This window comes from Gymnoscopelus braueri, assembly GCF_963280865.1.
Source record: "Gymnoscopelus braueri genome assembly, chromosome: 17".
In the NCBI taxonomy this organism is placed as follows: domain Eukaryota; kingdom Metazoa; phylum Chordata; class Actinopteri; order Myctophiformes; family Myctophidae; genus Gymnoscopelus; species Gymnoscopelus braueri.
In genome coordinates, this window is record NC_137617.1 from 50,375,203 (window position 1) to 50,396,722 (window position 21,520).

General features: G+C 43.3%; 1 protein-coding gene across 3 annotated transcripts in view; it reads left to right on the forward strand.

Annotated features, from left to right (window-relative positions):
• The window catches only part of LOC308105325 (kelch-like protein 24), a 33,458-nt gene extending 12,331 nt beyond the window's left edge, over window positions 1-21,127 (forward strand). Inside the window, exons 8-15 of one of the 3 annotated variants that reach the window (XM_080455982.1) lie at window positions 2,098-2,238; window positions 5,260-5,314; window positions 8,499-8,590; window positions 8,895-9,074; window positions 9,879-10,019; window positions 10,707-10,902; window positions 11,857-11,945; window positions 20,979-21,127. In XM_080455982.1, coding sequence (XP_080312108.1) covers window positions 2,098-2,238; window positions 5,260-5,314; window positions 8,499-8,590; window positions 8,895-9,074; window positions 9,879-10,019; window positions 10,707-10,902; window positions 11,857-11,945; window positions 20,979-21,058 — 974 coding nt within the window. In that variant the 3' untranslated portion in view covers window positions 21,059-21,127. Of the gene's footprint in view, window positions 1-2,097; window positions 2,239-5,259; window positions 5,315-8,498; window positions 8,591-8,894; window positions 9,075-9,878; window positions 10,020-10,706; window positions 10,903-11,856; window positions 12,014-20,975 lie in introns of all 3 variants that reach the window. The other 2 variants (XM_080455983.1, XM_080455984.1) reach the window with 2 other exon arrangements.
• The last annotated feature ends 393 nt before the right edge of the window (window positions 21,128-21,520 follow it).

Below are 21,520 nucleotides of genomic sequence, written 5' to 3' on the forward strand. Positions count from 1 at the left end.
ATTTATTTTTAATTTTATATATATTATGTGTTGACAAATGTTGGGCACATATATATTTTATTTGAGGTTTGCCACTGTTGTAATTGATTTTGGCATGAAGAATAAAGCATTCTAAAGACATACGCACATTTCAGCCCTGGTAAGACAGCCTCGGGGCTGACCTGAGAACGTGCGCACCTGACGCACAAAACACAGAACAAAAAAATTTTATGAATCCGACTGCAGGTGTAGGCTTTGTCCTAAATGCCGGTACGTACAAAATATGGTCGTAAATCCCTTTATGAATCCGGGCCAATGTCACTCACCACTGTCGCCATGCAGTGACTGTATACAATCCACAACCATGGTAACAACAAGCGCACGTCTTCATTAAGTTACTTTTGCTTTCAACCACTTTGTTGCCATGTCGGCTTTTTATAAGCTTTTTATAAGCGACTTTTGGGCTTGTTTGGCACTTGTTTTGGGCTTGTTTTCATAGACCTGGTTGCTTATTTCTCTCGCAACCTGGCAACACTGGCTGCCTGCAAAGCAACATGTAGTGAGCGGCTAATTTGTGCCTGGTGTAAAATTATGTAATATTAAAATACTGCAAACGCACACACGGTGAAATTTCGTGCTTTTTAAAAGCTATTATAGGCCTATAGATTGATATCATTAATTTAATTCCTGCATTATTTCATCCGCGGTTTATCCAATAGTGATTGATAATTATATTTGATTGACCCAAATCCACCCAAACTGTGGTTAACTCTTTCAATGCCATGCTTATTTATGGAATTTTGGCTCTGAGTGCCACAGCAAAATTAATTGTAAAAAAAGTGCTTAGGAGCCGAGATAGAGCCTTTTTCAGTAAGTAGTTAAACAGAGAGTGAATGGAGCAGCAAATCTTCAAATCATCATATCTTGGGTTCTGGACATGTTTTAAAAAAAAAGAAATGATTTTTTTTAATTATTATTTTTTATGACGTCTTAGACGTCATGTGGCGCTCAGGGCGTCAGGCCACGTGACATCTTAGACGTCATGTGGCACTGAATGAGTTAACTGCGGCAACCGCGGCTAAAACCGCGATCCACGCATCTCTAACGTGCACCGTCGCTGTAGCCTATTTTGTCACGATCGCGCTAATGAAACACTAAACAGGATTTTTATTTCATGTCAACATTCTAGTACATCTATGATCTATCAGAAGATGTAACCCAGGTAAAGTAATGCGTCACTCTGCAAGTTTAACTAAAGTTTTCCACCTGTCCAAAGTCATCTCTGATACAGACATAACCTTTTTTAACACATCGGGTGCCAAACACGGTCTGAACCGTGTTTGCGCAGAGTAGCGGTCCGGTGCCGAACACGGTCCAGACCGTGAAATATGTCTTTTTGTTTTTTTCGTTTTTCTCCAGACGGGCGGGGCTAGAGCAGCTCTGGGAGTACCCATTGTGATCTTGAGAACGATAGGCCAGATAGATCACCGGAAAAACAAAAACATGGCTCCCATCCACTTCCTGTCTATTTCCTTCTTTAAAACGCCTATATCTCCGAATCTGTTTCCGGTGGGGAAAACCGGTCATGCGCGATGCGCGATCCCCCCCCATTGTAACTCGCGAGTGAAATGTTATCGTTCCAGGCTGTAGCCAGGGTCATCGCGCAACATGAATGGATGTTTTTTTTTACATGGATTTGCTCCTCGTGGAGTCTAGAGCTTTAAACAGCAAAGCGCAGTCAATGGGGAGAATGCTGGCACCCAACGTAAGTTGTTATGAAAAAATGCTGGCACCCAATGTGTTAATCACCCTATCCCTGTTGATATAACGCCATTTAGGTCAATGTTATAACATTATGTAGTGATATAATAATATATAAATAGCAGCCAGTTATGTGTCATTGACTGGTCAACTACTGTGTCTTGGTAAGATTGATGCGTGACCCGCCCCCCGCAAACACAAAACCGAAATATATTTTTCTCTTTTTATTTCTCTCAAAGATCCTGTATATGTACATTGTACCCTCTGCAGTTTGCATCGCGATGCAGCACTGATTGGAACATAATGTTTGGTTGGTGAACTGAAGGAAATTAACTCTTTTCTCTTTATGTTCTGAAGTGATCGTGATTCTGGGGGGCGGGACCCGTGCCGGCCCGGGGGGGGTCTACAAGGTGGAGAGCTTAAACCCCCTGACCAACCAGTGGAAGGCTCTGGGACGTCTGCCGCTGAGGTTATGTCGCCATGCCGTGGCGACGTCAGGTGAGTTCATCAACTAACCCATTAACGCATTCCACGCCAGAGTTTAATATCATAATGTACTCACCAGTGCCAGCGATTTATTGTTGTTTTTTTGTTTTTTTCACGTCGCCACAGACCTCGCTAAATACCTTAAGATCGCGCGTTAAACTGTTTGTAGACACACAGGGTAGCTGTGTGAGTGGCCCAGAGAAGACCGTTTCAATCGGCGACATTCCATTTTGCAGTATTGGTTTATGTTAAACAGCGTTCAGCGAGGAGAAAAAAAACTCTGAGATAATGGCGGTTTAGAGGAAGATTTAGAGCGGAGGCGGGTGGGAACGAAAATCTCCGGATACAGATATTTCCATATCCGGGTGTGCTACAGTGAAATGTGTCACTGCGAGAGAGGCCTACAATGAAATGTGAACCTGAGAAAAAAAGGGGGAAAAAAAGACCTCTTCGCGTAGATCTACGCGACTGGCACACTGCGCAATTATTTAGGTTCGCGTAGAACTACGCGATTGGCACGCAATTTGTTAAGACCTGAAGCCCATTCTACAAATGTCTTCTAAATCCCAACAGTATTCTGAAAAAAAACCTATGTTTCTATATCAGTGATCTCTCAAGAACAGATTCAGAGCTGCGCTACTGAATCTGTCGGGAGCCCCGCTCAGAACGTGTGCGCGTTAGCTTACAAGTGGGCGTGCCTTCAGATCAGGAAGCAGGCCACGCTTTACCCAATCAAATGTAGTGGGCGGGATTTACTGTCTGTGCGCTCGCTTCCCACTGAAAACAAACCGAAACTCATTTAACAATAGCGTCCTCGGAGCAGACAAAACCACGGAAAGATATTCACATTTTAACTTGCTCTTTCATCATAGAAACAAGTGGGTTTATAACCAAAACCATCCATGTTCTCTGGGAGAAGTGGTGTTAGTGTTCTGTGTAGAAATATTGTTAGTGGGAATGAAAACATAGTCGCACCACCGGAAGTGGAGCGCTGAGGGCAGACCAAAACCCTGGTTTCCTTGCACACGGGTGCTCCGTTCAGCTCGTCCCAGAGCCAAGTGAAAGAGTAAAAAACAGCAGAGGGCGCTGTTTTTCCTTTTTATTTGGCGATGGGTTCCCAGATTGCTATATCAGTGGTTCCCAAACTTTTTCATGTCAAGGACCCCCAAAATGATATGTATTTGGCCGCCGACCCCCATCTCAAAATATTTTGTTCCAGGGACCCCCGGAAGCAAAGATTTGAGTTACAATACTTTCAAAGATTTGCACACATTTTCACGACTTTTAAAAAATAGCAGATCTACAAGCTCATAGCGCAGCACTCGGTGCGGCACTATGAGCTTGTAGATCTGCTATTTTTGAATAGCCAAAGTGTAAAATAATGCTTCTTAGCTCAAATCAAAAAGAGACACAGATGCGTTCCCGGTCTTAATGGGCTGATGGAGTGTTTCTCAACCTGTGGTTCCCCAGATGATGAAGAAAATTAAAAATAAAACTAAATGAAAAAAGACTTTATTACATACATTACTGCATCAAAAGTAATCTATACTTTAGATTAGTAAAACTATACTACAAACACTGCTCAAACATTGACCAAACTGTCAGATAATATAAGAAAGAGGCAAACATTTAGAAAATAACAGCGAGGCGTTGTGAGCTTGTAGATCTGCTGTTTTCACAATATTTATCTGTGTAACCGAGTCAAACTAAATGTCATTTCTCAACTCCTACAGTTCCAAGTGCTTGTCAGGGTGGGGGGTCCCCAGTTAAAATATGATTATTTTGGGGGGTCCCCAGTTCAAACCAAATATGATTATGTTGGGGGGTCCCCACCCAGTTCAAATATGATTATTTTGGGGGGTCCCCACCCAGTTCAAATATGATTATTTTGGTGGGTCTCCAGTTCAAATATGATTATTTTGGGGGGTCCCCAGTTCAAATATGATTATTTTGGGGGGTCCCCACCTAGTTCAAATATGATTATTTTGGGGGGTCCCCACCCAGTTCAAATATGATTATTTTGGGGGGTCCCCAGTTCAAATATGATTATTTTGGGGGGTCCCCACCCAGTTCAAATATGATTATTTTGGTGGGTCTCCAGTTCAAATATGATTATTTTGGGGGGTCCCCAGTTCAAATATGATTATTTTGGGGGGTCCCCACCTAGTTCAAATATGATTATTTTGGGGGGTCCCCACCCAGTTCAAATATGATTATTTTGGGGGGTCGTGTCCTGATAAACGTTGAGACCACTGAACTGATGCAGTGTTTCCAAAACCTTTTAGCTTGAGGCCCAACAGAGAATTCCTTATATAACTATAACTTGTGAGAATAGCCGATCTACAAGCTCATAGCGACGCATTCGTTGTGAGCTTGTAGATGTGCTATTCTCACTACTTCGTTTTTATTTTGTATTTTATTTATTCATGGAATTAACACATTGATTGCCAGAATTATTTCAGATTTTTTGCATTTTCATGCCAGGGTTTTTACATTGGAAAAAAAAGGTACTCAGGAGCTGAGATACAAAAATTTTAAGTTTTAAGTTAACAAGGAAGTGGATGGGAGTCTAGATCTTCGACAAATCATATCTCCTTGGTCTTTGGGTAAAAAAAAAAAAAAAAAGAAATTACATTTTTTTTTTTTGAATTTTTTTTTTCTTTCCTAAAAACGAGTTAACTCGATCTAGGCAATCAAGCGATGGATTCTTAAAAACGAGTTAACTCGATCTAGGCAATCAATGTGTTATGGTTAGGGTTTTTCTTTTTTTTAAAGGTATGTATAATTTATTTTTCCAATTATTTTAGCAGAGGCGATGATTGACAGGCAAAATCCCTCAACAGCGACACCCGTAGGCAAAGATTTATTTTTTCATTGCAGTTGAAAAGGCTTTAGAAATGTGAGAGAAAAACACCTGCCATGGATCACTGGAGTGGAATTTTTTGTACGCGTTTGAAGGACCATGACAAAGACTTTTAATGTGTGGTAAAACTGAATGTCATGAAACCTTTAAGTGGTTGTTTTTAATTCCAGGCTCCTTCCTGTATCTGGCTGGAGGAGCAGAGGGTTCGAGGATAGGCATCAATTAGTAAGTAATTAAGTACATGTACTCAATACCACTACATCTCAGAGGCAAATATTGTACTTTTACTCCACTACAATTATTTGAAAACTTTAGTTACTTTGCAATTATCAATTATTATATTATAAAACATACATTAACCACTTTAGCCCTACTTTATACATAGGCTATTTGAAAATAGCCGATCTACAAGCTCACAACGCGTTGCGAGCTTGTAGATCTGCTATTTTCAAACATTTTAGTACTTTTACTTTTGGTACTTTAAGTACATTCGATACCAATACTTTTGTACTTTTACTCAAGTAAATTTTGAATTCCGGACTTTTATTTGTAACGGAGTATTTCTATATTACAGTATTGATACTTTTACCTAATTAAAATATATCTGAGTTCTGAGGCAGAATAGACCATATGCTCCACTGGTGTTCACAAGGGCTTTTTCCACCCAAGATAGACAACTTGAAAAACTGCAACATAAAACAAATAATATGTTTTTTAATACAATGAATTGTAAACGTCATGAATTGTAAATGTCCCATGTTGACAGTCATGCTGTCATTTTAAGTGTCCATGAATTGTTTGTCCATATTGATGAATGAATTGTCCATATTCACTTAAATATCACATTCACTGCCAGGGGCTTTCTAACGCTGGCAGGTAGCTTCTGCCAGCATTTTTAAAGGATCTACACCATGAATTTAAAAAAGAATAATAATATTTAATATCATATTGTTTATGTCCCTCAAACGTTTGTTAAAAAGGTTTGAGCCTAAATCAAGCCTCAGATATACTCATTCCAACTAACTTCTCTCTGGCTTATAAAGCACTTTCACCTGCAATACCACATTGTCCTGTTTGGCACAGGGCGCTATTGAGCCAGTTTGTATGCATGTTATCTCCTGGTTCTGTGTGGAAAAAGTGAAAAAATAAAATAATAATAAAAATAATAATTGCGACGCCGCGCCTCCGACCAAGTGGTGTGTGTGTGTGTGTGTCTGTCTGTCTGTCTGTGTGTCTGTGTGTCTATGTTCATGCTCTCATTGGCTCGCGCCCCCATGTGACTCACATGCGTGCACTGCCTGTTGTAAGCAGCCACCCGAGTGCGCCAGAGTGCAGGAATTTAGACAATGCTCTGATTACAATGCACACAACAGCCTGCAAAACACACACACACACACACACACACACACACACACACACACACACACACACACACACACACACACACACACACACACAATGTCAATGTCAATGTTCTCTCCCCATCACGGTGAAATAACACGGATTACAAGTCCGTAAATACACAATATTTTCGAGCTGCGTTCGCTTCCAGCGTTCGCGCGTCTTACTTGTAATATATTAATCTATATATATATATATATATATATATATATATATATATATTTTGTTAACTGAAAAACGGGAGGTATTGTACCCTGACGTGACGTCACGTCAGGGTACAAATCAGTTTGGCCTGTTTTGAGACCAATTTACAGAAAACCCCAGATTTGCTGTGAAAGCCTGAGTGTTCAAACTGGGGTATTTTTGGGGATAGAAGAGAGGTAGGGGAGACCAAAAACACACGCAAAATAAGAAAAAGTTAAAATTCATGGTGTAGTCCCTTTAAGCATTCTGACTCATTTTTCAAGAACCACAGAATATCTATCTCCAGTATGATGGATCCCCTGATGGGTGCTAATCACGGAGGAAATCACTGTGTGCTTCCGTGAAGAAAAAAAAAACATGTCATCGTGAACTCCCGTTCTCTTGTTATACCGAGCTGAAAATAGCATGTTTGGACAAAAATACAAAGTAAAACAAAAAAGTACACAGGAGCCGAGATACAGGATTTTAAAGTAATAAGTTAACCAGGAAGGGAATGGAGCAGTAAATCTTCAGATCACGTTATCTTGGGTTCTGGACGTTAAGAAAAATAATTAAAAAATGTATGACGGCGATATCCGTCAATGGCAGGTTAAGTGTTAAACATAAACACATAAACACACCTTATACAATTACAATGGGCGGCAGTGGCTCAGGGGTAGAGTGGCCGGGTAGAGTGAACTGGGAAACCGCAAGGTGTCCAGTTCGATCCCGGGCTGGGGGGCTCCCCCAGAGTTAGTGTAGAAGTGTCCTTGAGCAAGACGCTGAACCCCTAATTGCTGAGCAGGTTGGTGCCTTGCATGGTTTCCTCTGCCATCGGTGTATGAATGTGTGTGTGAATGGGTTAATGGCACAATCAATGTAAAGGGTTTTGGATAAAAGTGCTATATAAATGCACCATTTACAACGATGACAATTTAAAGGGTCTACACCATGAAAATCAAGATTTTCAGAATGGGCGTGTCTGAACAGGCCATTTCAGAATGTCAATGATTGTGATGTCACAAACATTAATGATGGCAAACCCCATGTTAAATGAAAAGTGCCCGAATCGCTCCGAAACTTTTTCTACCCCCCCTAAGTGGGGGTCTACGAACAAATACTTCGGGCTCGGATTTTGGCTCCGCCCCCCGGAAGTGGGTGAAACAGGCACCTCAAACACTTGGTGGAATTGTTCAAAAATGTTCAAAGTGTTTTTTTTTCGATTTTGTATTTTTCTTAGATGCTTCTTTTTATGCAGATTTTTTCCTTTTTTTTTATTTTTATTAACAGACATAATTGCTCAGTAGCCCCCCCCCTGCCCAAGAGGACGTTTTGGTATTGCAGCTGAAAGTGCTGTATAAGCCAGAGACAATTGCAATTGACTTGGGATGAGTATATCTGAGTGATGATTTAGGCTCAAACCTTTTGAAAAAGGTTTGAGGAGGGACATACACCATATGATATTAAATATCAAATATTTTTTTTAAATTCATGGTGTAGATCCTTTAAACAAAGGAAACGCATAAGAAAAGACGTACCGTGTGCGCCTTCTGCACAGAGTATCTAGGAGGTTAGGTTTGTAATGTTAGATGATAGAGGAAGAAAGAGCTCCTTCCCTCTTCAGAGACTCAGTAGTACTGATCACATGCATCTTAGCTGTAACAGGTGAACCCAACGTTCTGGTGATTGGTGTTACGACTGCCCAGGTAATGACCTGAACAGTAGATGGCGCTGCAGTGATGTAAAAATAATCAATGCAGTGTTTCACTCAAATATAAACCATTTACATTCAAAATGTAAATAAAATAAAAAACCCTTTTTATAGCGACAGCAACAGCAGGAACATGTGGCGCTACGACGTGGACCAGAACTCCTGGATGAAGATGGCCTCCATGAACGAGCCACGCGGCGGCTTAAGTAAAGATCCTCAAACTACCGTATCACATACGTTCTAAGTTAATGTTAGAACTCACCACCACTGATTTAAGTCGTTTGGATTTGAGTTAAGAATATATATATATATATATTTCTTCCATTTCTTTCAAAAAATTCTAGATTTTTCAAAAATAGCAGATCTACAAGCTCATACCGTGGCACGAAGTGACGCGGTATGAGCTATATATATTTATATATATATATATATATATATATATATAGCTAAAATGACACAGATGCTTTCCAGGTTTTAATGTGTTAATCCATGTGCTCCGCCCCCACACAGGCCTGGTGTCTGTGGGTGGATGTGTGTTTGCAGTGGGCGGCCACGGCAGTGACAGGAGCAACGACTCCATGGAGCGCTACGACCCCGACACCAACACCTGGACGCTCCTGCAGTCTGTGGGCGTGGTAGAGCATTCACCTGCTACAGTGGTGGCTCTGGATGGACTCATCTATTTTATTGGTAGGGAACAGGTTTATATACGGCCATGGAAACCAGACGAATCTGCCAGTGCGGGAAAAAACACTAGCCCTCGGCAGATTTGCTCTGGCAACGCTCAGTTGTGATTGGATTTCACTCCCTCCGAAGTAGTGAGGGACCAATCAGGGTCCAGTATGCAAATATGGAGTGGGTTTATCACCAGAGGCATTTTTTTTTAACGTGCGTTCAGAGACCCTGAACGCACAAACAGGACGCTGTTATAAAAAACAAACAAATAGTAATTGTTTTACATACCCTGATCATAATGGTTAACACATTAAGTGCTAGAGGTTTATTAACTCATTCACTGCCACTGACGTAAAAAACGTAATTTGTCCCGTTTACCAATCCTGCCACTGACGTAAAAAACGTAATTTTAATTTTTTCAATTTTTTCTTTTTTTTTTTAAAGTTTTTTTTTCAAATTTGACCCAAAGACCAAGGAGATATGATTGTTTAAAGATCTACACTCCCATCCACTTCCTTGTTAACTTAAAACTTAAAAATTCTGTATCTCGGCTCCTGAGTACTTTTTTTTTTCAATGAAAAATCTCTGGCAGTGGGCAAACGCGGCCAGCAATAATTGTGGCAGTGAATGAGTTAAAGCAGGGTACATCTAGTGCTGGCATATCTTAACATTTACGCTGATATGTTGCGTGCTGTAACCGAAAAGGTTAACACACTTTTGGTATTATTACATATTTGTGTGTGTGTGTGTGTGTGTGCGTGTGCGTGTGTGCGTGCGTGCGTGTGCGTGCCTGTGTGCGCGCGTCCTCCTGGACCCTAGGTGGCGTTCCACGAGAGACGAACCCGCCCAAGGTGGCCAGGTTCAACCCAGAAACCTCTGTATGGACAGATGTGTCTCCTATGAGGGTTCCACGTGAAGAAGCAGCTGTCTGCTGTCTGAATGGAAAGATCTACCTGATAGGTATTATAGGACTTATATTATTATCCTTCCCAAATCACACATTAGGACACCATTTTTCAGTCGCGAGATATTATCTTTGCTTTAATCCATGTCTGAGGTCTAGTGGAGTAGAAGTAAAACGGATTTTAAAAAATGTATTTAGTAACTTTCCGCCATCAATCTTAGTTCAGCTTCTATGCGTGTGCCTGCGCGTGCTCCTGGTCAAATAGGTTCCTGCGCGGCACTGAGTGCCGCGCTATGAGCTTGTAGATCTGCAAATTTTTTTTAAATTGTATAGATTTGTGCAAACCTTTGAATATATTTTTTTAAAGCGAACATGTAACTCAAATCTTTGCTTCGGGGGGGGAACAGTTTTTTTTAAAACACTGATATTGCTATAATCAGTGGTTCTCAGACTTTTTCATGTCAAGGACCCCAAAATGATGTGTATTTGGCCGTGGACCCCCATCTCAAAATATGTTGTTCCAGGGAAGCAAAGATTTTAGTTAAAAATGTTCGCTTTAAAAATATGTATATTCAAAGGTTTGCAAAAATGTTCACGATAAAAAAAAAAATAGCGGGTCAGATCTACAAGCTCATATGCTGTGCTAGAGCTTGTATATCTGCTATTTTTTAATAGCCAAAAGTATAAAATAATGGTTAAAGTGATTACACAGATGTAATGGGTTAATTGTTGTTTATCTGTAGGAGGAAGGGAGGGGACAGTGGAGAGGACTGGACTCATCAGACAGACTCATCTGACGGTGAGCTCGGTGGAGTGCTACAACCCCAAGACGGACCGCTGGAGCGGGTGTGCTCCCTTGCTAGCAGAACGCTACCATCACAGCGCGGTGGCGGTGGATGGAAAGATCTACGTTCTAGGAGGGCGGGACCACATCGACGGGTAAGACGACGACGCTGGGAAAAACGTGGCTTCTTGTCCCACACAACCAGACATTTCTCTCATGGCTGTTAGGCCTGTCACAATTATTATTACATAACCGCCTAATCACAATTATTTGAGATAATTGCAATTATAGTTTCCATGTTGAAAACTACCCCTAGCGGCCTGACGGTAAGGCCGACGGAAATGGCAGTGGATGTGTTGGATGCAGCTCAAAGTAACCTTTACTTTGGTGTCTAGTTTGTCGCCGTCCGACCTCGCTGGCCCCATGTTATTAAAGAAAAACGGACAAAACTCAATCGAAAATCGGCGAAAGTGGCAGTTTTCAAGATGTTTCGGCCATTATCTCTGGAACGGAAGGTCCAATATGCTCAGTTCAAAGCTTGTTGGATGCGTGACTTTGAGTACATTACTTTCTCATTACTTGTATTACAAAGTATGACAACAGTTCGGGCCGGCCCAGTAGGGCCCAGTTAGGGCCGCCTTCATTTTCAGACCCGTTGAGAACTGTAGTATCTGTTTGTCTCCCCTCATGCAGGTATCTGTTTGTCTCTCCTCATGCAGGTATCTGTTTGTCTCCCCTCATGCAGGTATCTGTTTGTCTCTCCTCATGCAGGTATCTGTTTGTCTCTCCTCATGCAGGTATCTGTTTGTCTCTCCTCATGCAGGTATCTGTTTGTCTCTCCTCATGCAGGTATCTGTTTGTCTCTCCTCATGCAGGTATCTGTTTGTCTCTCCTCATGCAGGTATCTGTTTGTCTCTCCTCATGCAGGTATCTGTTGGTCTCTCCTCATGCAGGTATCTGTTTGTCTCCCCTCATGCAGGTATCTGTTGGTCTCTCCTCATGCAGGTATCTGTTGGTCTCTCCTCATGCAGGTATCTGTTGGTCTCTCCTCATGCAGGTATCTGTTGGTCTCTCCTCATGCAGGTATCTGTTTGTCTCTCCTCATGCAGGTATCCCACCAACATGGAGTGCTACTGTGAAGAGAAGGACAGGTGGAAGAACGTTGGTCACATTCCTCCTGGACGCTACGATCTCATCTGTGAGTCTCTCAGGCTGAGGAGAGATCATGTACCCAAACCATGAAGATTATGATTATTAATCTAACAGGTGACTCTACTGTGGTAATATTATATTCTACTAGAATGTGAGCTGTCAAACCTCCCTGTGCAACAACCAGCATCTTCAGTCATTTGTCCTCCATAGAGGAATTCATGTTTTTGGATTAAAGGACGACTTCACAGATTTTCAACTTATCTTCATATAATTGGTCCTCGCTTATGCTCATCATAACATGGCACCATTTTTGTCTACCCCGTCTGTGTCTCAGAGGAGGGCTGTGGACAGTTCAGAAACCCACCTACCAGTGACATCATCGATGAGGAATCCAAGCTAATAGAAACGGCAGGCTTTCTATTCCTGGAAAGTTAGCATGCTATAATAGAAGCCATTGTTTCTCATGTTAGCAAAACATTTTTTTTTCTTTTCTTGTTTAACCCTGCCTAATGATGATGTCACTGGTAGGCGGGTTTCTGAAGTGACCGAGTAGGATTATAAAAAAATCCTTTCATCATTAGTGAGGACCAGTTATATGAAGATACGTTGAAAATGGGTGAAGTCGTCCTTTAACCCATTAAGACCTGAGGTTTTTTGAAAGTTTTGAAATTTTGAAACATTTTGAAAAAAAAAAAGTAAAACATTTTCTTTCAAGATTTTTTTTTCAAGAGTTTTTTCAAAAATAGCAGATCTACAAGCTCATAGCGCGGCACTCGGTGCCGCGCTATGAGCTTGTATATCTGCTATTTTTGAATAGCCAAAGACATCTAAAGTGACACAGATGCGTTCCAGGTATCAATGGGTTAATGAGCCCCGTCTTCCCTGGCTCATGTGTTCATGTTCTACTGACGTCCACTAAAGGACTTGTTCTCAAACATTTTCATGCCAAATTCATATGTTATTGTCCGTGGACCCCTATCTGAAAATATTTAGTACCAGGGACCTCCAGGGATTTATTGTTAAAATGTTGTAGGAAATAATAAAACATTTCCTCATTTTCTTAAGATGTTTTTTTTTAAAATAGCAGATCTACAAGCGCGAAGCATTGTGAGGGATGTATATAGAGTTAAAGTGGTTAAACTGTTTTTTTTTTATTTTATGCTATATTATCAATTTCTTTTTGCTTGGGACCCCCTGGAACCCCCTCAAGGACCCCTGGGGGTCCCCGGACCTCACATTGGGAACCACTCCACTATAGTATCATAAAGGTTGATGAAGTGCTCAGTGTTTCACTGTCAATAGATTGTAAATTGTTCTTTATATTCACTGTTGATGGACTGTATAAAATATATATCGTCCAAAACTGTCATTTTTACGGATTCAAATCAAAAAGCATGAAAAGCAGCAGATCTACAAGCTCGAAACGCGCCGCTTCGCGCCGCGTTTCGAGCTTGTAGATCTGCTGCTTTTCATGCTTTTCGTGTGACGTCTTAGTATGATCAAATAAGGCGTTGATTTACGAAAAAACTCAAACAAGTTAGAATATGGAGATAAGAGGTTTCTGCCCGACAAGAGCGACGATATTCACTGTTGATGGACGGTACATAATATCCAGCCTGATCTCACAGAATGTAGTACACGTAGCACGGACCCAGCGCACGTCATTCCGTGCACATGGTCGCCTAGAAAACCCCGAAAATCCGTGCATTATGTACGGCGAGTCCCACGGTGGGCGTAACCGGTTGCAACCCGGAAAAAACCCGGAAGCAACAAATGTACCATTCTGTGCCTATCGGTACGTAACTCAAAAACGGCGCTGAGTATAGTCTCAAGGGAACGTCGCAACGTTCGGGACGGCAACTCGCTCGCTTCAGCTGGCTCGGTGGTCCCTCACGTGGCTCCAGTTCCCTTGAGACTGCGCGCCTCCGAAATGGTTTAGTCACAATGGGGGAGAAGCGGGATTTTGGGGTTTTCCAGTTTGTCTATGCACGGAATGACACTCCCGTGCAATGTATGCTAAGTCGTGTGAGATCGGGTTGTAATATCAGATCCATAGACCTACTGTGTATAATATCAGATCCATAGACCTACTGTGTATAATATCAGATCCATAGACCTACTGTGTATAATATCAGATCCATAGACCTACTGTGTATACTATCAGATCCATAGACCTACTGTGTATAATATCAGATCCATAGACCTACTGTGTATAATATCAGATCCATAGACCTACTGTGTATAATATCAGATCCATAGACCTACTGTGTATAATATCAGATCCATAGACCTACTGTGTATAATATCAGATCCATAGACCTACTGTGTATAATATCAGATAGATAGACCTACTGTGTATAATATCAGATCCATAGACCTACTGTGTAGGCTGGCTCACACTGTACATACATCAGCCTCACATCCAACTGCTGACAGTCTGTACATGTCCTTGTTGTCGGGCAGAACCAGTTTTTCAGTTAATTAACGTTTGTGTTTTTTCATAAATCAACGCCTTCTTTGATCACACTACAGCGTCACACAAAAGCATCGCGCCACGTTTCGGGCTTGTAGTAAGATCTGCTCCTTTTGAATTTGAATCCTGAAAAGTTTTGGGCCTTATCTTGCCTTGCCTTACGTTATCCCTAAACTTTTTTTTTGCCATTTTCTTACTATTTTGAAAAAACTTTTTAAAACGGTTCAAATAGCCGATCTACAAGCTCACAACGTGTCGATGTAGATCGGCTAATTATTAAACAATGTTTTTAAAAGTAGTGAAATATAAGCTAATACGTTTAGATCGGGCCCAACAATATGTTCAAAACTTTTCAGAATTCAAATAAAAAAAGAATGAAACCTCATATATTATGAGGTTTCCACCTCAAACAGAGACAATATACCATAGATATATGACATATATAGAGATATATGATATATATACATATAGATATAGATATATGATATATGAAGACAGTCTGGACCCATGGAGGCTAACCTCAAGCACACTCACAAGCTGAGGATATAGTTAAAAAAAAAAAAACGTAACTATATTTTGTGCCTCAGTTGTCCCACATTGTTCGTTTTTTCTCCGTTTTATTGTTTAGATAATGAGGGTGGTGATGAGTTAGTATGGTGTTGTATGCAAGTTTATTTTTTGTTTGTGTCTATATTTTTGTGAATAGTTCTCTGGTTATTATTGGTATTTTTGTTAAGATGCTCTGTATATTTTTGATGACGCAGAAAGGCAAATAAACGTTGTTTGTTCTTAAAAAACAAATGTCTCCAGGCCATAATGTAACAACATTAAAGTTTAAAAGCCTAGACCGGGAAAGCATCTGTCACTTTAGATTTTAACAACTTTAACCATTATACTTTGGCTATTCAAAAATAGCAGATCTACAAGCTCATAGTGCGGCACCGAGTGCCACGCTATGAGCTTGTAGATCTGCTATTTATTGGAAAATCCTGAACATTTAATTACTCAAATCTTTGCTTCTGGGGATTCTACAAAATTAATGTCTTGTCTGTCTCAGTTTTATTTTTTTAAATCAGTGGTTCTCAAACGTCAAGGACCGCCAACTTTTTTGTTTTTTGCCACGGACCCACATCTAAAATTATTTTGTTCCAGGGAATTTCCAGAAGCAAAGATTTGAGTTATACAAATATTTGCTTTAAAACATATATATATATACTAGTCCACACCCGGTCGACGCATCCGTGGGGGTTATGCACACATGATCTGGCAACCCGGGAGGCAGTTCGTCCCATAGCTCTCGGGGCCATCGCACAGCTGGGCAGCCCCGTAACCATGGCGATGGTCTCACCACCCTACCTACCTACCTACCACTACAGAGCATTATAGGAGGATATTCAAAGATTCGCATTCATTTTCACGATAAAAAAAGGAATTCAGATCTGAACCCCATCCGCAAACACTCCTCACTCACGCCAAGGTCCCAAGTGGGAACCCGAGGAGCCCACACCGGAGTAAGGCGCCTAGCGCCCCTCATGTAGCGGGACAACAAAGGGCGCTTACCCATCGTTCCTTCCGGCCCGTCAACATGACCCACAGAGATGGCGGCAAGGTACACCTTCAGTGTAGACGCTGCCCATCCTGCATCCAACAATGACTGCAAGAACTGCAGCACAGTCTGGACGTCACAGGTCTCCGGAACTGCATCATGACTGACGCACCACGCACTAAACAAGCGCCATCTGGTTTGATAAGCCGTGTTAGTCGCAGGGGCCCTGGCATGCGCTAGCGTATGCACGACACCATCCAGGAGCCCCATGATCGGACCACCTACGCCTCTCAAGGGCCAGGGCCACAACTGAAGGCGGCGCAAGTCCGGAAGCCACAGGTTCCCTCTTGCCCGTGGAAACAGAACGGATCACAGCGGCAGCCGCCACGGTGACCCAGAGATGAGAGACCGCAACCACCTGACCCGGGGAGCGTCTCGGCCAGCACGGGGCTATTAACTCATTAACTGCCATGGACTAATTAATTCGTCAAATTCTGCTATGGCTCAGCCTGCCAAGGACGAATTTGGACGAGTTTTTATTTTTTATTTTTTACACAGAACCAGAGAGAACGCGATTCGAAGATGTGCTGCTCCATTCACTCCCTGGTTAACTTATTACTTAAAAATGCTCTATCTCGGCTCCTGTGTACACAACTATGGAACGGATTACCGCTATCGGATTTTTTTTATTATGAGGGGATCACCTTGCAGATAGCATTCACAGAAAATATTCCATGGTTTAACCCTGTCCAACCGCAAGTGGACCAGGGAAAACGGGGGAAGAACCGACAGCACCCCTGTTGAGAACCAACTGGGGTAGCGAGCCATCGCTATGTGTGCTACCTGGCTCAACGCCGCCCCCTTGGACAGAGAGGACCAGGGGGTGACAGTGACACATCCCTGTCACCCTGAGGCGACGGCGTCTGTGTAGCCGCGGAAACCATTCGAGACGCGCAGGTCCAGAACGGGACGGCAGCCGCCGCGTGGGTTTCCCCACAGCACCTCAGATTAGGAGGGAGGGCACCCCCGGCCGGAGGGCCAGACCTCCTCCTCCTCGCCCCAGAAGGGTAGCGGCCGACGTCGGAAATGAAGTGAGCAGCCCCCTGGTACCGTGCCCAGCACCCAAGGGGGCCCCATTTGGGTTACCCAGTCTGCCCTTTGGGCTTGAGAGACAAAGCCGATGCCGGCCAGAGGCCAGTCAGGCCGAGTATTGTGGGCCAGCCCAGCCTGAGCGCTGGGGGCCGTTACCCCTAGCGTCAGGGCGGCGACGGCCACGACCAGCAGAGGGTGGCCCTTCGCTGGGCCACCCTGCCGTTGCCTTGGAGGTTTGGCCGATGGAGGAGGCCCCAGCCGCTGCTGAAGACCGGACGAGAGACCCTGCGGCCGCCAGAGCACCTGAGGTCGCCTGGGTCCCCGAGGAGCAGACCCCGCACACGGAGGCATGAACCGCTGGAAAGTCGCCATGGCCTCACCCAGTTCCTTGGCCTGCTGCAGCATGGCTGCCATCCCCGGCCCAAAGGTACTACCCGGCGTAAGGGGGAGCTCCATGAGGGGCTTCTGGAGGTGTGACGGCAGCGCCGACCGGGACAGCCAAAGGTGTCGCCGCAAGGCCACGGCCGAAGCCTCGGCCAGGCCATCAGCCTTAGCCAGCTCCGTCAATAGCAGACCGAGCAATCGGGACACCTCCCTATCCCTCAAGGGAGTCTTGGTCCTCACCCGAAAGGGAAGAGAGGCGACTGGCCAGGAAGGAGTTAAGCAGCATGGCCTTATGTTCATAATGCAGCTCATGGAGGAGAGGACTGCATAAGTGGAGCCCAGCAGCTGGTCACTGACCTTTTTCCGGGCCAGACTTCAGCTGTGGTGTCCTGCTGCCGACAATGTCCTCCGCATCGAGGACCAATGTTGCCATTATGGGATCGATAGGAGGATAGCCGCCGAGCCCTAAGGCCTCTCGGTCGGCTATAGACCATAGTCACACGGCAGCCATCTTGGAATTTAACATTGAAAGTGCCACCCTGTTGCTGTGGCAACCATTAACTTAATAGCAATATGGCCGCCGTGTGAATATGGTTTATAACCATCGGTAACGCCCCCGCACTTTGTCCCAGCAGACGCGGAGCGCCGCAGCGAACCCAGGGCAGACGGGGACAAGCAGCTCATCAGCGGGCCACCTTCTCTCAGACCCAACACTACCCACAAGGCAGTGGGTAAAGGACCCTGGCGCCTGAAGCACAGAGGAGCTGTCACCAGATTCCAGGGGGGGGGGGGGTTTTGGGGGGGGGGCACCCAGAGCAGCCTCGGGGGGATCCCGGCGTCGGTCAGAAACATGCTGGCGGCCAACAGCACCTGAAGGGGAAGGTCGTTCTCACAAGACCTGCGCGAGACCGTGGCCTGCATTTGCTGAAACCGAGCACTGCTAACAATGTACCAACGAGACAGCGAAACCTTTCATTTATTTATTCTAAATAAAAGGGTTAAGGACTGACAGATAGAGATCTCCATGCATGGCCTTATCAGTTGGATCACTGTTGCAACGTAGCTGTGAGGGGCCGCAAAGCGTCCCGATCTCTAGATGATATGGCCGCCTCTAGTATACATAAATCTAAGTGAGGCAATATCTTTGGAATTGTGCCTGAGTGAAAACAGGTTATTTGGAGTCAGGTTATTGCAATCTTTGGACTATCAGGTGTCTTTTAGTAATCAATGGCACCAACACAACAAACATAAAAAGTCAAACATTTGCAACTCAAGTCTGACTTCACTTAGAATGCCCTAGAATGCATGACCCCAAAACACTAATACGAGGACTGTCTCCCATCTAAAAGTTAACATCTTATTTTTAAACTGTCACGTGTTTCCAAATATAGCGGATAACCTCACACAATGTTTTACAAACTTCTTGCCTATGTGTCATTCTAATATGAAATAAACATCAGTTCGATCCGTCACTTCTGGCATTTAATTCATCATATTTGTCATGGCATAACAACAATATACCTGATATGTTTGTCCAGCTTATAGGGCGTTGTGACCTGCTGTGTTGGCTAGTGCTTTGGCTCCACCCTCAGTCAAACGCCTTGAAACAGAACCAGAACTGGTTTGTGGTGGAATTGATAGATTGCCAAATATTATGTATTATTGTGTATTTGTCTGCCTTCCATTCAATCTCATTGAATGTCTAGTCAGCCACTAGTTACACCAATGTAAAGCCATTCTAACTTGACTGCAGCAGGACTGTTCTGTGTTATCACTGTTCTGTTTACATGTCTGACTAATAAAGTGTCATATGTCATATAGTTGACTACGTACATGGACGTTCTTAACTTAACCAGTCAGCATTACTATTGTACTGTCACTTAGTATAGCAAACATACTTATATGCAGTGGTGGAAAGTAACTAAGTACGTTTAATTAAGTACTGTACTTAAGTACAATTTTGAGGTATTTGTACTCACAGGCTATTTGAAAATAGCAGATCTACAAGCTCACAACGTGTCGCAAGCTTGTAGATCTGCTATTTTCAAACATTTTAGTACTTTTACTTTTGGTACTTTAAGTACATTTTGATACCAATACTTTTGTACTTTTACTCAAGTAGATTTTTGAATTCACTTTTACTTAAGTAAAACATATGAGTACTTTTTCCACCACTGCTAATATGACCATTAAGGATAACATCTCTGTCCAAAATGACACCTCAGAGGAGAGATTCTGTCCCCCAGGCCAGGAGGCTGTAAATGATTTTTCTCTGCTCAGATATTATTCACCCTGTCTGGATATTCATATTTTCCATAATAGGTTCATCTTTGATGTAGGAGCCGTATGTGACTTTTTGCCTAGTCTAGTGTTTTATTATTATTGGCATTATTATTGCACACTTGATTGACAGATTGGGCACTGCACTGTTAGTGGTGGTGGGCGTGATCACAGGAGCTGGGGCGCTGCCGCGCTAATAATGAAACATGGCGTTCACCTGGGCATAGTAGTATGGGAATCTGGATAGAGAGGGGGTGAGCGTGTGGAGCCGATAATTTCTGTTGACCGCACCAAAGTAATGTATCATATCTCAACACAGTGACTTCCACGTTTAGTTAATAGTTTGCTGGGAATTGTTGTACTTAACATTGTCTTGTGGAGAATAAATGGTCAAACGCACAGGATTGGAGTGGACCTGAATTCTTGTGCATGCGTGTCATACAAGTGTCTCTCTCCCACGTTTAGCTCCTTGCGGCCCTTTAGACAGCCGCAATATTTGATATGGAGTATCCATGATGCTTTTACCCATTTCTCCATTACTCAATGTTTGCTGGGTTTGGGGCATTGACCTGAATGACCTGAACGACCTTTGACTGAGGCCTGTCCAAATAATAGCTTTGGCTCATAGAAGTTTTATGTCCAAAGAACACATATTATTCTGAACATGAGACCTCCTTGTGATTCAGATCATACGAGGACACAGAGAACATTTTTTTGCACCATATTGTCTGTACATACTGTACCTGCTTCTAATGTGCACCTACAGAAGTTTTTATAATAATAATTATGATTAATGTTGACCAACAGAAGTTTTTATAATAATTATTATTAATGTTGCCCTACAGAAGTTTTTATAATAATTATTATTATTAATGTTGACCTACAGAAGTTTTTATAATTATTATTATTAATGTTGACCTACAGAAGTTATAATAATAATAATAATAATTATCATTATTATTATTTTTTTACTACATTTTTATCCCACGATTTTGCATAAGTGGAGCCCAGCAGCTGGTCACTGACCTTTTTCCGGGCCAGACTTCAGCTGTGGTGTCCTGCTGCCGACAATGTCCTCCGCATCAAGGACCAATGTTGCCATTATGGGATCGATAGGAGGATAGCCGCCGAGCCCTAAGGCCTCTCGGTCGGCTATAGACCATAGTCACACGGCAGCCATTTTGGAATTTAACATTGAAAGTGCCACCCTGTTGCTGTGGCAACCATTAACTTAATAGCAATATGGCCGCCGTGTGAATATGGTTTATAACCATCGGTAACGCCCCCGCACTTTGTCCCAGCAGACGCGGAGCGCCGCGGCGAACCCAGGGCAGACGGGGACAAGCAGCTCATCAGCGGGCCTGTCCACCCCACTCCAGGTTAAGAGTCGTCGCCACCTTCTCTCAGACCCAACACTACCCACAAGGCAGTGGGTAAAGGACCCTGGCGCCTGAAGCACCGAGGAGCTGTCACCAGATTCCAGGGGGGGGGGGGGGGGTTTGGGGGGGGGCACCCAGAGCAGCCTCGGGGGATCCCGGCGTCGGTCAGAAACATGCTGGCGGCCAACAGCACCTGAAGGGGAAGGTCGTTCTCACAAGACCTGCGCGAGACCGTGGCCTGCATTTGCTGAAACCGAGCACTGCTAACAATGTACCAACGAGACAGCGAAACCTTTCATTTATTTATTCTAAATAAAAGGGTTAAGGACTGACAGATAGAGATCTCCATGCATGGCCTTATCAGTTGGATCACTGTTGCAACGTAGCTGTGAGGGGCCGCAAAGCGTCCCGATCTCTAGATGAGATGGCCGCCTCTAGTATACATAAATCTAAGTGAGGCAATATCT